Source organism: Conger conger, chromosome 10, assembly GCF_963514075.1.
Source record: "Conger conger chromosome 10, fConCon1.1, whole genome shotgun sequence".
Classification (NCBI taxonomy): Eukaryota; Metazoa; Chordata; class Actinopteri; order Anguilliformes; family Congridae; genus Conger; species Conger conger.
Genome location: NC_083769.1, coordinates 36990806 through 37003837, shown reverse-complemented (window position 1 = coordinate 37003837; position 13032 = coordinate 36990806). Strand labels below are relative to the sequence as shown.

At 39.8% G+C, this 13032-nt stretch overlaps 1 protein-coding gene across 1 annotated transcript; it reads left to right on the top strand.

Moving 5' to 3' along the window:
• Positions 1 to 3708: 3708 nt before the first annotated feature.
• gata1b (GATA binding protein 1b) lies at positions 3709 to 12472 on the top strand. The gene is made up of 6 exons (XM_061257818.1): positions 3709 to 3882; positions 8508 to 8783; positions 9077 to 9565; positions 9941 to 10086; positions 10393 to 10518; positions 11704 to 12472. The coding sequence occupies exons 2-6, from the start codon at positions 8570 to 8572 to the stop codon at positions 11989 to 11991; spliced, it is 1263 nt and encodes a 420-aa protein (XP_061113802.1). The 5' UTR covers positions 3709 to 3882; positions 8508 to 8569; the 3' UTR covers positions 11992 to 12472.
• The last annotated feature ends 560 nt before the right edge of the window (positions 12473 to 13032 follow it).

The following is a 13032-nucleotide window of genomic DNA, read 5'->3' as shown; positions in this document are numbered from 1 at the left end:
TATGTTCACAGTCAGTGTCAGCCCGTCTGTCTCTCTCCTTTCGTTTTGATAACTTCTTATCAGAGCTCCCCAGCCACGTCCCTCGCCTTCTCGCCCGTCTTACAAACCCAACTGTACACTCATCATCCCTCTCTCCTCTCCTTTCTCTCCCCTCCTCACTTTCCTACTTCTCCACCCGTCTTACAAACCCAACTGTACACTCATCATCCCTCTCTCCTCTCCTTTCTCTCCCCTCCTCACTTTCCTACTTCTCTACCCATCTTACAAACTCAACTGTACACTCATCATCCCTCTCTCCTCTCCTTTCTCTCCCCTCCTCACTTTCCTGCTCTATAGAGAGAACCTGGGGCATGAATTGAGTAACTCATTCCCTCAATTGTGGACACAAATGCACAACTTCATTATGCCTGCATTATTCAAAAGCTTAAAAGGAAACACTCCAGCATTATCTTTACGCATGCAAAGACAAGACAGATTTGTTTGTCCCAGTTACTATTAATACCCCTGTGATGGTTATTCCCACTATAATCAACTTGCTGTTGATTGCTGGACAGTTTTGTGAAGACTGATCTCTGGATGTCTTTTCATTGAATGTAACTAATCAGATATTCTAAATGGGCAGGGACTTACATTCAGTTGCATGATGGCTTATACTCGAGTGTATGGAATTGGCTCAAATTAAACCAAATGATATTGAAATACAACAATTGCCTGTCAGGCCAAAACAACAACATCAACAACAGAAATGTGATCAATCTTATGGATTACGTCAATACTTATTTAGATAAGAGTCTATTGTTGCATAGGGGAATGGAAACCTTTGGCCAAATGAAAATGCTGATACATAATTCCTAAATTCTGAAGAAGATGGCAACTCAACTGTACAGTCATGTATCAGTTACCCATATAGATGCTCCTGTCCCTTCTAGTTCCTTATTTCCCTGAAAACTGTAAACATACAAATGAGGGGGAAAGGAAAGGTAGGGATACTTTGCCTAACAAATGATTTCCACAGTTCAGCCTCTGTCTGCTCTATGGCTGTGCCAGGACCCTATCTCTCCCCATGATTGCTGCATTTGTGGCTATTTGCATTGCTGCCCTCTCCTACTGAACTCAGTCCCAGTGAAAGCTCCTCTTTGCATCTTTATTGGCTATGTTAACCACCTTCCTTCTCTATTTTTATCCAGGTTTGCAGGTGACTCTGTGTGGGTTGTGAAATATTGTAGACCTGTGTGAGATGAAGGGCGGGCCTGTACAATGATGAGTGACAGCTGGGTCTGAGGAAGTTTATGGAATAGATCTGAAATAAATGCAGGTTTTGGCTCTAGTTTTCCTTTTGAATAACTCGGTCTGTGCCAATAAAACAAAGCAAAATAACAGCAATCTACAGTGTCAGAAATATTCTAGACCCAAAAAACATTCTTAGTATTATGAATAATAATTGAATAATATGAATAATAATTATCCATCCAGGTAGTTTTGCTGAGATGCAGTTTTTGGACACAGTTTGCCGTCATATAATTCACCTCTATGGACCTTTTTATTTCTGGGAATGAATCTGACAAAAATTGACATTTGAAAAAAACTCAACAGCAAAATCTCTTCCCAAATGTAATGCCAGAGTTACTAGAAAACATGAACAGTGCTCAAAAAAATTATATTCCAGAACTATTCCTTCTACTGCCCGACCTCGTGAGCAGAAATTTTGCGTATTGAAACACCCAAGTATACATGTTATTGTTGACAATATAGAAACTCCTTTAGCTCGCAATGTTGTCTATGTGGCATTATAGTTTTTCAAATGTAAATTTTGAAAATGTAATTCATTACCAGAAAAAAATTTTCATGGCAAAAACTGTCGAATACAGTCATCAAATCTAGAAGATATGTCAAATCTTAGCGAAACTATCTAGATGGTTTCATTTCTAACAGCCTTTTAAGTCTGTAAATGACAAAAAATGGATCATGTGATTAAATAGTTTTTCACTTCACTAATGTTTCAAAAAAAAGGGCTTTCAAATAGAGTACGGCTATGCATTTTGTAGCAACTTAGTGACACCCTGATACATGCATGATAATAACTGACACAGAGGGAAATCCGCATTATTTGCAGCTTCATATTTACCAGTGGTCTATAGAACATATCTTGATATGTATTTGAATTCCACGATGACTTAAATATTGGATACATCTAACTTGTAAACTCTGACTAATCTTGATTCTATAGAAATGTGAAGTTCTCTTGCTCTTGATATCTCTGCTGGCCCGAGATGGGTTTTCCAGATGTGAGGGCGCATTTCATCATGCTTATGAAGTCATTGCAATACTATCACTACCACAATCTACTTCAGGAGTGTCCAATCAGAAAAGGCCCCACATGGGTGCAGGTCTTACTTTGGCCCAGCATATACTGTACATACCTACTCATTAAGGTCTTCATTGACGTTAATCATGATTAGAAGCCCAAAGAGTACTGGAGTTCTCGCAGATTTAGTTTTACATTTTTGTTTTAAATGAAGTTTAAATTTAAATTAAGCTGCTCAAGTGGTTAAGGTAAATGACTGGGACACGCAAGGTCGGTGGTTCTAATCCCGGGGTAGCCACAATAAGATCCGCACAGCCGTTGGGCCCTTGAGCAAGGCCCTTAACCCAGCATTGCTCCAGGGGAGGATTGTCTCCTGCTTAGTCTAATCAACTGTACGTCACTCTGAATAAGAGCGTCTGCCAAATGCCAATAATGTAATGTAATGTAATGGAGCCCGTCATATCAACAATGTACAAGTCATATAATGGCAGAAACATCCCCCCCCCAAACCAAAAGGGGGCTAGGCCTTCTCCCGGATTGTGCACATCCTGTTTACTGCTTGCCACAGTTCAGACCCTCATGCCTGTAAGAGGTGCATGCAGAGGTAGGCCATGGTGGCACTGTGTATTTTTGCACTGTCATGTTTTCACACAGCTTGTAAAGGCTTCACCATGTTTATCAGTGACTATATTGTATATCCATGTAACAATTGAGCATCCCTGTCAATTTACCTGTCAGTAAAGGTGCTTTACTGGAGAATGCCCAGGCTCTCTGGTAGGGGATTGATGGTTATTAAGTGAAATATTTTCGTGGACAAAGGATAAAGAAAACAGAGCATTGTGGGATATGATTGTACCTGATGTACAAAGAAAAATGTCCGGTGTTAATTTACCTTTAACTTTAGGTCCATATCTACATATGAATGCATTGATTTGACACTGAAAATTTATTGTCTAAGCGTTTGATAGATGAGATGATACAAACTAATATACAAGCTTGCCATGGATTCATATATAAATGCATTAGCATTATTTCCAAATGAAGAAGGTGAGGTTTGTAGAACATTATCCTTGTAAAGTTCTATCTAATATAGGTGACTTGGTTGTTACAATTTCTTTTACTTATAGGATTGTGTTTAATAACAGTTTGTGTTTAATAACTGTTTAATAACAGTTTCTGATAGTTCACCTGCTCATTTAAGGCAGGGAAAACAGTTGTTGGTTAACCTTTGAGGGTTAAATGTGATATGAGTTTTAAGTGTCCAATATTTACCCTCACCCCCCCCCCCCCCCCCCAAAAAAAAAGAATGGTGCATCACAGAAGAGGAGGGGCAAAGGGGTGTGTCCTTCACAGAAAACATGACATCTCTTAAAGTTGACCCCCCGCCCCTCCAACCTCTCTACCATCCTGTTCCTTCTGAAGCTCCTTCTGAAGGACACACAGCTCACCATCCACCTCTCTCTGACCATCAAACACCACCGCCTGGGCCTCTGTCTCACCTTTACCTGCCCCGGGACTGCGTACTGCTGTTCCCCCGGACTGCCAATACAGACACCCCCTCAGGAGCTCAGAGCCAGGTATGTTCCGCTTATTATCCACACTTTAACTCTGTTTCTGTGTCTTTGTCTGCATTGATTATCAATGGAGAGGCTTGTCAGGGGCTCAAACGATGCAGTCATACTACTCTTCTGCCCTGCTTTGGACTATTATTTCATTACCACATTAACCTGTCCCAAGAAATATGATACAAAATGTATATTCTAGTCCTATATTATATTTACTTCTATTAACTTCTATTCTATACGATGCAAAACCTCTGGTTTCTATTGATAGTTTAGTTGTTCAGAAATTATATGTCATGTTTATAGTAGCTTTTTTGAGTTGGGGGGAAAACAGGAATAATTAATTGTCACAAGGAAAGTGGCATTTGAAAGTGTCCTAGAACACACATGAATGAAAAATTTGCTGTGGAGCACTACATTGATTTACTTACTCTTTCTTTAATTTTAGTACATTGTATATTGAGACATTAAATTGCACATCTGCTTCTGTATATGCTATGTTGTGGAGATGGCAATGTTTTAAATCATTTCTGTAGATCATAATTAAAAATGGTATAAGAGAAACATTTTATTCAAGTGAATTTATTTATGAGAGCATTAAACTAGTTAATGTATTCATTATCTACAAATTATAATTTATTTTGTCAAAAACAGGACTATATTGAGTTAAAATATTTGAAATATGGTATGCTTAGTTGAAATTTCATGTTGGAGTTGAGAAATAAATTAATAAAACAAGCAATTTTTTGTTTAAGGTAGTGTTCTTTCTTTGATATGGTCCGTTCCCCTGCTTCCTCTTTAGCGCCAAGTTTGCGTCTCTGTCCCGTTCGTCCGAATTTGCGGTTCTATTCACGCTGGCCACCAGGGGGCAGCGTTGGCCCTATCCCCAGGGAATGACTGCGCACCTTCCCCTGTTCTCAAGTGTGCACTGTATTTTTCACTGTGAAGCAAAAATAACATACCCGCTAACAGGGGTATCCAATCTTATCTGAGAAGGTTCAGGTTTTTATTTTAGCTCAGCACTAAGGCACCCGATTCTACTTATCAAGGTCTTGATTGAAGACAATAATCAGTAATTAGATGAATCCAGTGTCTTAGTGCTGAGCTAAAACAAAAATCTGCACCCAGACTTTTCCATTTTCAGATAAGATTAGATACCCATGCACTAGACGAAGACTGGGCAATGGGAAAATACACCAAACTGTGGCATAAATTCATTTTTTAACAAATCTAAACCAATTCTGCCTTTCTTTGTGTTAAGAATTATTGACAAGTCTTCTTGATTTAGTTGCTTATTTAGTCATAAAAACTACAAACTAAACCTGACTGAAGTCCTGCCACACAGAAATGAAAAAATGACACCATGGTCATGGGAATCATAATCAGATGTTTATGCTTTTGTCCATATTGCTGCCATATTGCTCTACAAATATATTACAGTTCAGAGCAACAATAATGGAACTATTTTATCAACTCCAGTGATTTAGTTATCTAAATTATAGCAAAATAATACTAAAGCTGTAAATGAATTAGAATTAGAATGTAAATTAATTCCTTAACATCTTTGAGTAATTATAAAACTGCTTGGCATAACAGAATCAGATGGAAAGAGTCTTTAGTGCAATTTGTGCTATTGAGGACCTGCTTATTTATCTTCTTTCCTTGGGAAGATGCTATGCAATGGTTGTGATGCAGTGATGGTCTAAAAGCAGACCACCTAGGATAGTACCCAGGGAGACGTGAGTAAATCTCACGTACAGTATACTCCACATTTAAACTCCAACCAAGAGTCTACATAATTACATAAATACATTGTTTGTATCATATTTCAGGGGCTTGCATGCTTGAATGATTAAAGGAACTAGTCAAGCTTTTCAATGAAGATGTATTTATATGTTATGCAATTCCCATGAATAAAATATTTTCATTTTTGTCTTGACATTTCATACATTGCAAAAAATGTTTGCTTACTCATTTGAGACCCAGGTGAAGTTTTGAAACTTTTGTAATATCCAGTCTGCATATAAGACCAAGTACATATGGTATACCGTATATATAATTTTGACTCCTGTTGAAAATTTTATTTTTGAGAACAGTCTATTTCAAACAGTAACTTCTTTAGACTGATTTACAAGAACTGGGGAGGGCTAAGATCTATTAATCAATAATTATTATTATTATAGAGCACCTTTTATACAATGTTCAGCAGCCCAAAGTTCCTCTTCACTTAAAAAACTGGATAAAAAATAAGCAAGTAGTAAAAGAATCATGACATAACAAGAGCACATTTTAGCAACAAGCTATGTCACAAAACAGAACATTAGAGAAATAAAAAACAAAACACATATGTAGTAAAAATGGTAACAAGCATATAATCAATTGTAATCATCCGAAATGCTTCACCCTTAAGTTCACATCGGTCACACTTGAAATATTCTATTGATGTTGTGTTTTTTATATCTATAAACAATGGACTCTAAAGTTTAGTGTAAAAAAGAAAGTTTCTCCTCTGTGCTCTGGTATTTCACTTCTTGAACACAGAGCACATATGCAAGACTATGGGATACTGCTGCACTATAGCATATAGAATTCATACACTCAGACATTTCATCAGTCAATATATATCTTTTTAAACAAACCCAAAATACAATGTTTGGGTTTGTTCAGCAATGCCTGTCGTGATTTTTACAGACTGCAAAACATCTGCACTTCTATAGGAACCAGGGTCCCTCAGGATAAGCAATAACACACATTTAATTATAGCACCACGTAGAGGCCCAAATAAATGTGCAGAGTTGAATCATGGGAGTGTAAGACAGCAGGAAGCCAGAGTGAAAGGTGAGGGATGGTTCAGTTATAAGAGTATGTTGATAAGCAGTTGACTGTTTTCAGGAGAAGGAGGATGCACGTGTACAATTCTGAACCCATTTGAAATAAATAATTTCATACAATATCATGTGTTTGGTACCAGGAAGTTCTAGTTGACTGAGGAAGATAATTATAGAGCTAGTTATCTTTGGAATATACCATTTAATTTGTACTGCATATTTATGCAGGCTATAGTAGGCGCGAGTGATCACGTGCTAGTATGCGTGACCAGCTTGAATTCTTGAGAAATTTTCCACTTTGCCCTGGTGACTCAGATTGAGAAATTTTCGAATACTTGACTTCTATTAATCAGATGTGTTTTCCCCTCTGGTTCCTGTCACCGTATTATGATAATAATTCTGCCTAATAATTTGTGCTTTCAAACCCTATCAACCTCCTGACATCCCCCTTATCAAATGTGAATAAAGATATCTCAAGCTAGATATCTGTTGTCACTGTAAAGTTGTTATTGCACTGTCATCGCATGTGCTTCTGTTTGTATGTATGGTGATTGTGTCGGCATGGACTGGTGTATACACTGAAATGTAGTTAATTTTTAACTTTGCACTGCCTTGCCTTACATTACATTACATTACATGAATGGCATTTGGCAGATGCTCTTATACAGTTGGTTAGACTAAGCAGGAGACAATCCTCCCCTGGAGCAATGCAGGATTAAGGGCCTTGCTCAAGGGCCCAATGGCTGTGCGGATCTTATTGTGGCTAGACCGGGATTAGAACCACCGACCTTGCGTGTCCCAGTCATTTACCTTAACCACTATGCTACAGGCCGCCTTGCTGGGCCTATCTTTGTTATTTGACTATAGAATATGTCGTAGAATATTATAAAGACGAATATTGTACATAGAAAGGCATAATGAAAAGTTACAAGTTTTAGTTCACACTTATAGGCATACCTTTTAGGAACTTTTTTCAATTACATTCACACAAAAATTATTTTAATTGAATACTTGGCATGACTTGAATTAGCACTTAATCTAATGGCCTTGGCATTACTTTGCAATAGCATCAGCAAGGCCTGTTGAATGTGTTATGACTATACAAAATCAATCAGCCGTTTCAGGTGCTTTCTGCTGTGATCTCTTTCATTTTCATTCCTATTTCCAGTATAAATACATTTTCTAGTGACAGGAATTCTGTTAAAAAATGTTTTACCTCTTAGAGATTGAAATATGATGTCACCATGTGATTAATAACATACATTGTCATAATAATCACTCATCAAACGAGGTTAAATACAATACTAAACTTGTTTTTTGTCAAATATAATAATTCTTCATATTTTGTGTTTGATTTGTTGAATTGTTGAAATGTAGTACATGTAAAGATAAGGCAAAGATAAGGCCAACCAAAACTTTAATCAAACAAGTCTCAGTCAACAAAAAGATCAAGAGCAGTGTGTTTCCTTCCTAAACTGAACACAGTTGAGTTCAGTTAAGTTTTATGTTCTAAAAACAAAGATGGGCTGAAAATAACAACAACAACAACAACAAAAACGCTGACAAATAATTACAGGTAGACAATTTGAATGATTGGATGAAAATGATTGGTTGTTGTTGTTGACGCAGGGACTCTACTGACAGCAGAGGCCCTTCCCTGCATTGGCCTGATTGGTTGTTGCTGACGCATGGACTCTACTGACAGCAGAGGCCCCTCCCCTTATTGTCCTGATTGGTTGTTGTTGACATAGGGACTCTACTGACAGCAGAGGCCCCTCCCCTTATTGTCCTGATTGGTTGTTGTTGACTCAGGGACTCTACTGACAGCAGAGGCCCATCCCCACCTTGTCCTGACGCAGTCACCCTAAGCGGCCATGGAGGATTCATCAGAACAGTCGCGTTGGGTGTCCTCGGCAGTGATTGGACCAGAGGGGATGACCAACTTCTCCTCTGAGCCAGGTCTGTTACCTCAGACCGAGGAAGAGGAGGCACTCTACTCCACCGCTGAGACGGACTTCACCAGTCTGGCATCCTACTTCCCCAGTCCCAGTCGCAGTCGAGCTGCTCCAGCCTACAGACACAGCCCAGGTTAGAGCCCAACCAACCAGCCATACACTTCTTATGCTGATGTCCATGGGGGAACCCCTTTTTGGTTCTTTAAGCACCCTCTATGGTGGGTGTGAAAAATGTGAAAGTTCCCAGATTTAACCATTTTGCCTGACAAAGAACCCTTGAACTACAAGCCTTTTGGACAGGTTTCTTCTTCTGTTTTCTCATTTATGGTCTCGTTTTGGTCAGTTCACTGATGATGGCAAAACTGAAACTTAAAACTTTAACTACAAACCCCATAATCCCATGTGATCGGTGTCTTTGTCTCTTAGTCCGCCAGGTCTATTCCTCCTCGTTCCTCAACAATATCCCCTGGCTGGATGGCTCTGGAGGCCCCGCGCTGAGCTCCCCCTACACTCCACCTCCTTCCACCTGGGCCAGTACTTCTTTTGGGAAGACTCCCATGCACCCCCATACCTCATCTCCTCTCTACCCCCCAACTGCCACCTCCTCCTTCACCTCCCCCAGAGAGGGGATGCCCTCCCCAGGCCAGGATGGTAAGGAAAGCCTCCGGCTCCAGGAAGCGATGAAGGGCGAGAGGTTGAGTCCGTTGGAAGGGGCGGGGGGCAGTTTTCTGACCCTGAGCTCAGCTGCTGGGGGTGTCTACACCCCACACTCGCATTCCCTGGGGCACTACAACTCCTACATGGCCTCCTCTCAGGACTACAATGCTGCGTCCCTCTACTCCACCCCAGGGGGCTGGAGCACCCCCTCCTCATACTCCCCAAAACTGCGGAACAAGATGAGACTCTCACCACCAGGTCAGGAATCCTTCCTGCCCTCTGAATATTCATATTCTTATATTCAGAGGTGAAAACTCCAGGGGTCAGAACCAGACCTGGGTCCAATACTTAATAGTTTTGGATTCAAATACTATCCAAAATACTGGAGAGGACTTGTACCTGGATTTTCCACCTCTGCTTATATTGCTAGAGAGGCACAGTATTGTGTACAGAGGGAGAAATGAGTAAGAAGCACTAATAATGGTGAGCAAGCAACACAAAGTACTGTGAAGCCTAAGACTTATTTTCTTATGGCATTTCAGCATGAGATTAGCTGATGTGAGGGTGCTGGAGCGACAGGGCTTGTGGTGTGGCTTTGTTTCCTGACTGTGAACTCTGTGTTTGGTGATGCAGAGGCGCGGGAATGCGTAAACTGTGGGGCCACTGCCACCCCTCTGTGGCGTCGAGATGGAACAGGCCACTACCTGTGCAACGCCTGCGGTCTGTACCACAAGATGAACGGCCAAAATCGACCCCTCATCCGGCCAAAGAAGAGACTGGTACATACTAGAAGGCAGAAGGGATGGCTTAAACAAATATAGTGCAGATGATAAAAATATAGAGAAAAGCCACCTGTAAAAATAAGAGAAATGAAGAGCACCCAGCACTGTACATAATGATATTTCATAGCTTTAATCCATAACTACATGGGGTGTGCAGTGGTAAGAGAACTGAGTTTGCACATTTGATTTTAAAGGGTGCTCAACTTCAGTACCTCAGTGTACACCAAGCACACAATTCTATGCAAATGGCTGTAATTTTCTAAATGTCATAATGAATGATTTCTTTTTGCCTTGTGTGGTCAGATTGTCAGCAAGAGGGCAGGTACACAGTGTGCCAACTGCCACACCAGCACCACCACACTGTGGAGACGCAATGCCAGCGGAGAGCCCGTGTGCAATGCCTGTGGGCTGTACTTCAAACTGCACAATGTGAGTATCGGACTGCACCCCCTCTTCTCTTGAAAACTCTTCATTTGGCGAGGGACACAAAGCCATTAAAAAAAAAAAAAAAGACTTTAATGAGGTTTTCTCTCTGGTTGTTCTATTCTTTTTGTCTGAATCTACAACAGCCATCAAAGCACAAGTGAAAGTGACTAGCCTTCCCTTCACATACATTTTGAGTGAGTGATGGAACAGAAAACGATTAATTTCCATTTTTACAGCAGTCTGCAAGCGAGCACTGGGAAAATACGATTGAAGGCCCGTTAAAGCCCAGTTTATAGTTCTGTGCTGTATGTTCAGCCCATGGATATCACTGCATTCTCACCAATATTCCATTAGAGCTTGACTTATAAAATGCTGTCACTCATAAAGTGTATGACCACTCAGCCAATGAGAACGCATCAGCAGCGCAGAGTCATTGCTGCTGTCTTTGTACTCAAACAGGCAGGGTCACACTTTACAATATCGTTACATTAATTAGAATGAACTCCCGTAATGACATTAACTAATGCTGTACGAATAGATTAAGCATGAAATTAACTTTTTATTAGTTAATGTATTTGTTAACATGAATATTTATGAATTAGCAAACCATAGGATACACTTGTTAATTAGTTCATCATTAAGAAATACATTAACAGTTTTTTTTTTTATTCCAATATGAATTGGAATCAATGAATGTAGTTGTTAACATAAATGAATAATGCACATGTACACGAACAAAGCTATACAGATTAACTTCTCTTGATGACTTTACACTTTGCTCAAGATAATTACAGGAGATTTGAATGCTCTATAATAATATTGGCTTGACAACTGAGTCAGTTCAATACAATTTAAGTCACAGCAATGGACACAGCAATGATCATGACCATGACAAATCGTCCATTGCTCTTGTATAAATTAAAAGTCCTAGCGACCATCAAACGTGATAATCGCCGGTGGCAATGATCATACATCTCCTAACTGTAAACTGGCTTTAACCATTTGAAAAGTAGGTTTTCAAGATTTTTTTATGTAATTTTTTAGGTCAGTGTTCTCGAACTCCATTGGTTCTATTAGCAGTAGTGATTGTTACATCAGCATTAGAATGTTCAGTTTTGAATATTCTAATCACGTATATGTGATGTCACGCCTGAAAGGGTTAACCCCCCCCTCTATCCCCGCCCCCAGGTGAACAGACCGCTCACCATGAAAAAGGACGGCATCCAAACGCGGAACCGCAAAGTGTCCAATAAGAACAAGAAGGGCAAGAAGAGTGGAGGGGTTGACCTGTACACTGAGGCCCCACGGGGACCCATGTGTGATCAGCACATGAACCCCTACGCCCTGGGCTCTAGCCCCCTGCTTTCATACAGCCAGGGGCACCATTTACTGCCCCAGTCTCCACCCCTGTACTCCTCTGCTACACTGCCCTACCCCTACCACCCAACCTCAGGCATGGTGCCCACGCTGGTTTAACACAGGCAGATGCAAAAACACACCGTAAAATGTTTAGTGTCAATTCAACTCTAGCGGAGTTTATACGAGTGCAGTCTGGCCATAGTGGGGTTATATAAACGGTGAGAGTTGATTGAGCACTGAATGTGTTACTGTGTGGGCTGATGCTAACTGATACATATGTAAATACACAGACGTGAACACACCTTTACACTTCACTGGCTCACATAGTAGAGAGCAAGACTGGCAAACAAAAAGTCAAACACCTACTCATAGAGGAAATGCTTTGCTGTAATATTCAGGGAGAGACTCAAGATCACTGGTAAAATTACATTTTGAGTAAATTAATAAATGCCTGTGTGTTTTATATTGCCTGTATTATGCAAAACGTTGAAGATGTTGTTTATATGCTGTATTGTTATACATTTTGTAAGCCTTGTTTTTCTCTGTTTTCTGACTGTTGTGCATTGAAACATGCAAATAAATGACCTTTTGAATACAATGTGCAAAATGAATATGCTGTATTCAGTGATGGGGGAAATGCTACAGTTTGCCACATACACAGCTTGTTTATGAAGGTACGCAGCTGCTGCTGTCAGAATGGATGCTACAGTCTTCTCTTGTACCTGTTATTCAGTGCACTGTAGAGAAGCTATTTCCAACAACTCTCCCAGGGACACAACTCAAAGGAAATGTGCATTGATTTTAGAATCCATAATTTATCCCTGTCCTCTGAGCAAAAGATTTGTGAGTTTGATTGTTTAATTGTCAACATTTCTACAGAACAGCATTTTCCAAAGTTTCACACCATCAAACAACCATGTGACTGTGTTTTTTTAATTCACAAATTTAGCTGACTCGATCTAGATTTATTTGTAAGATTTATTAAAAAGGAAGAATAAACAAGTGGAAAAGTTAGTAAAAATATGACTAATCAATATTTTATAACGAATATCTAGAATATCTAAAAATAGCCACATTACTACAAACAACTTATCTTATGATGATCTCACAAAGTCAACCTGTTTCAATAATAGAAATAAAAACTAATCTTCCTTGGTG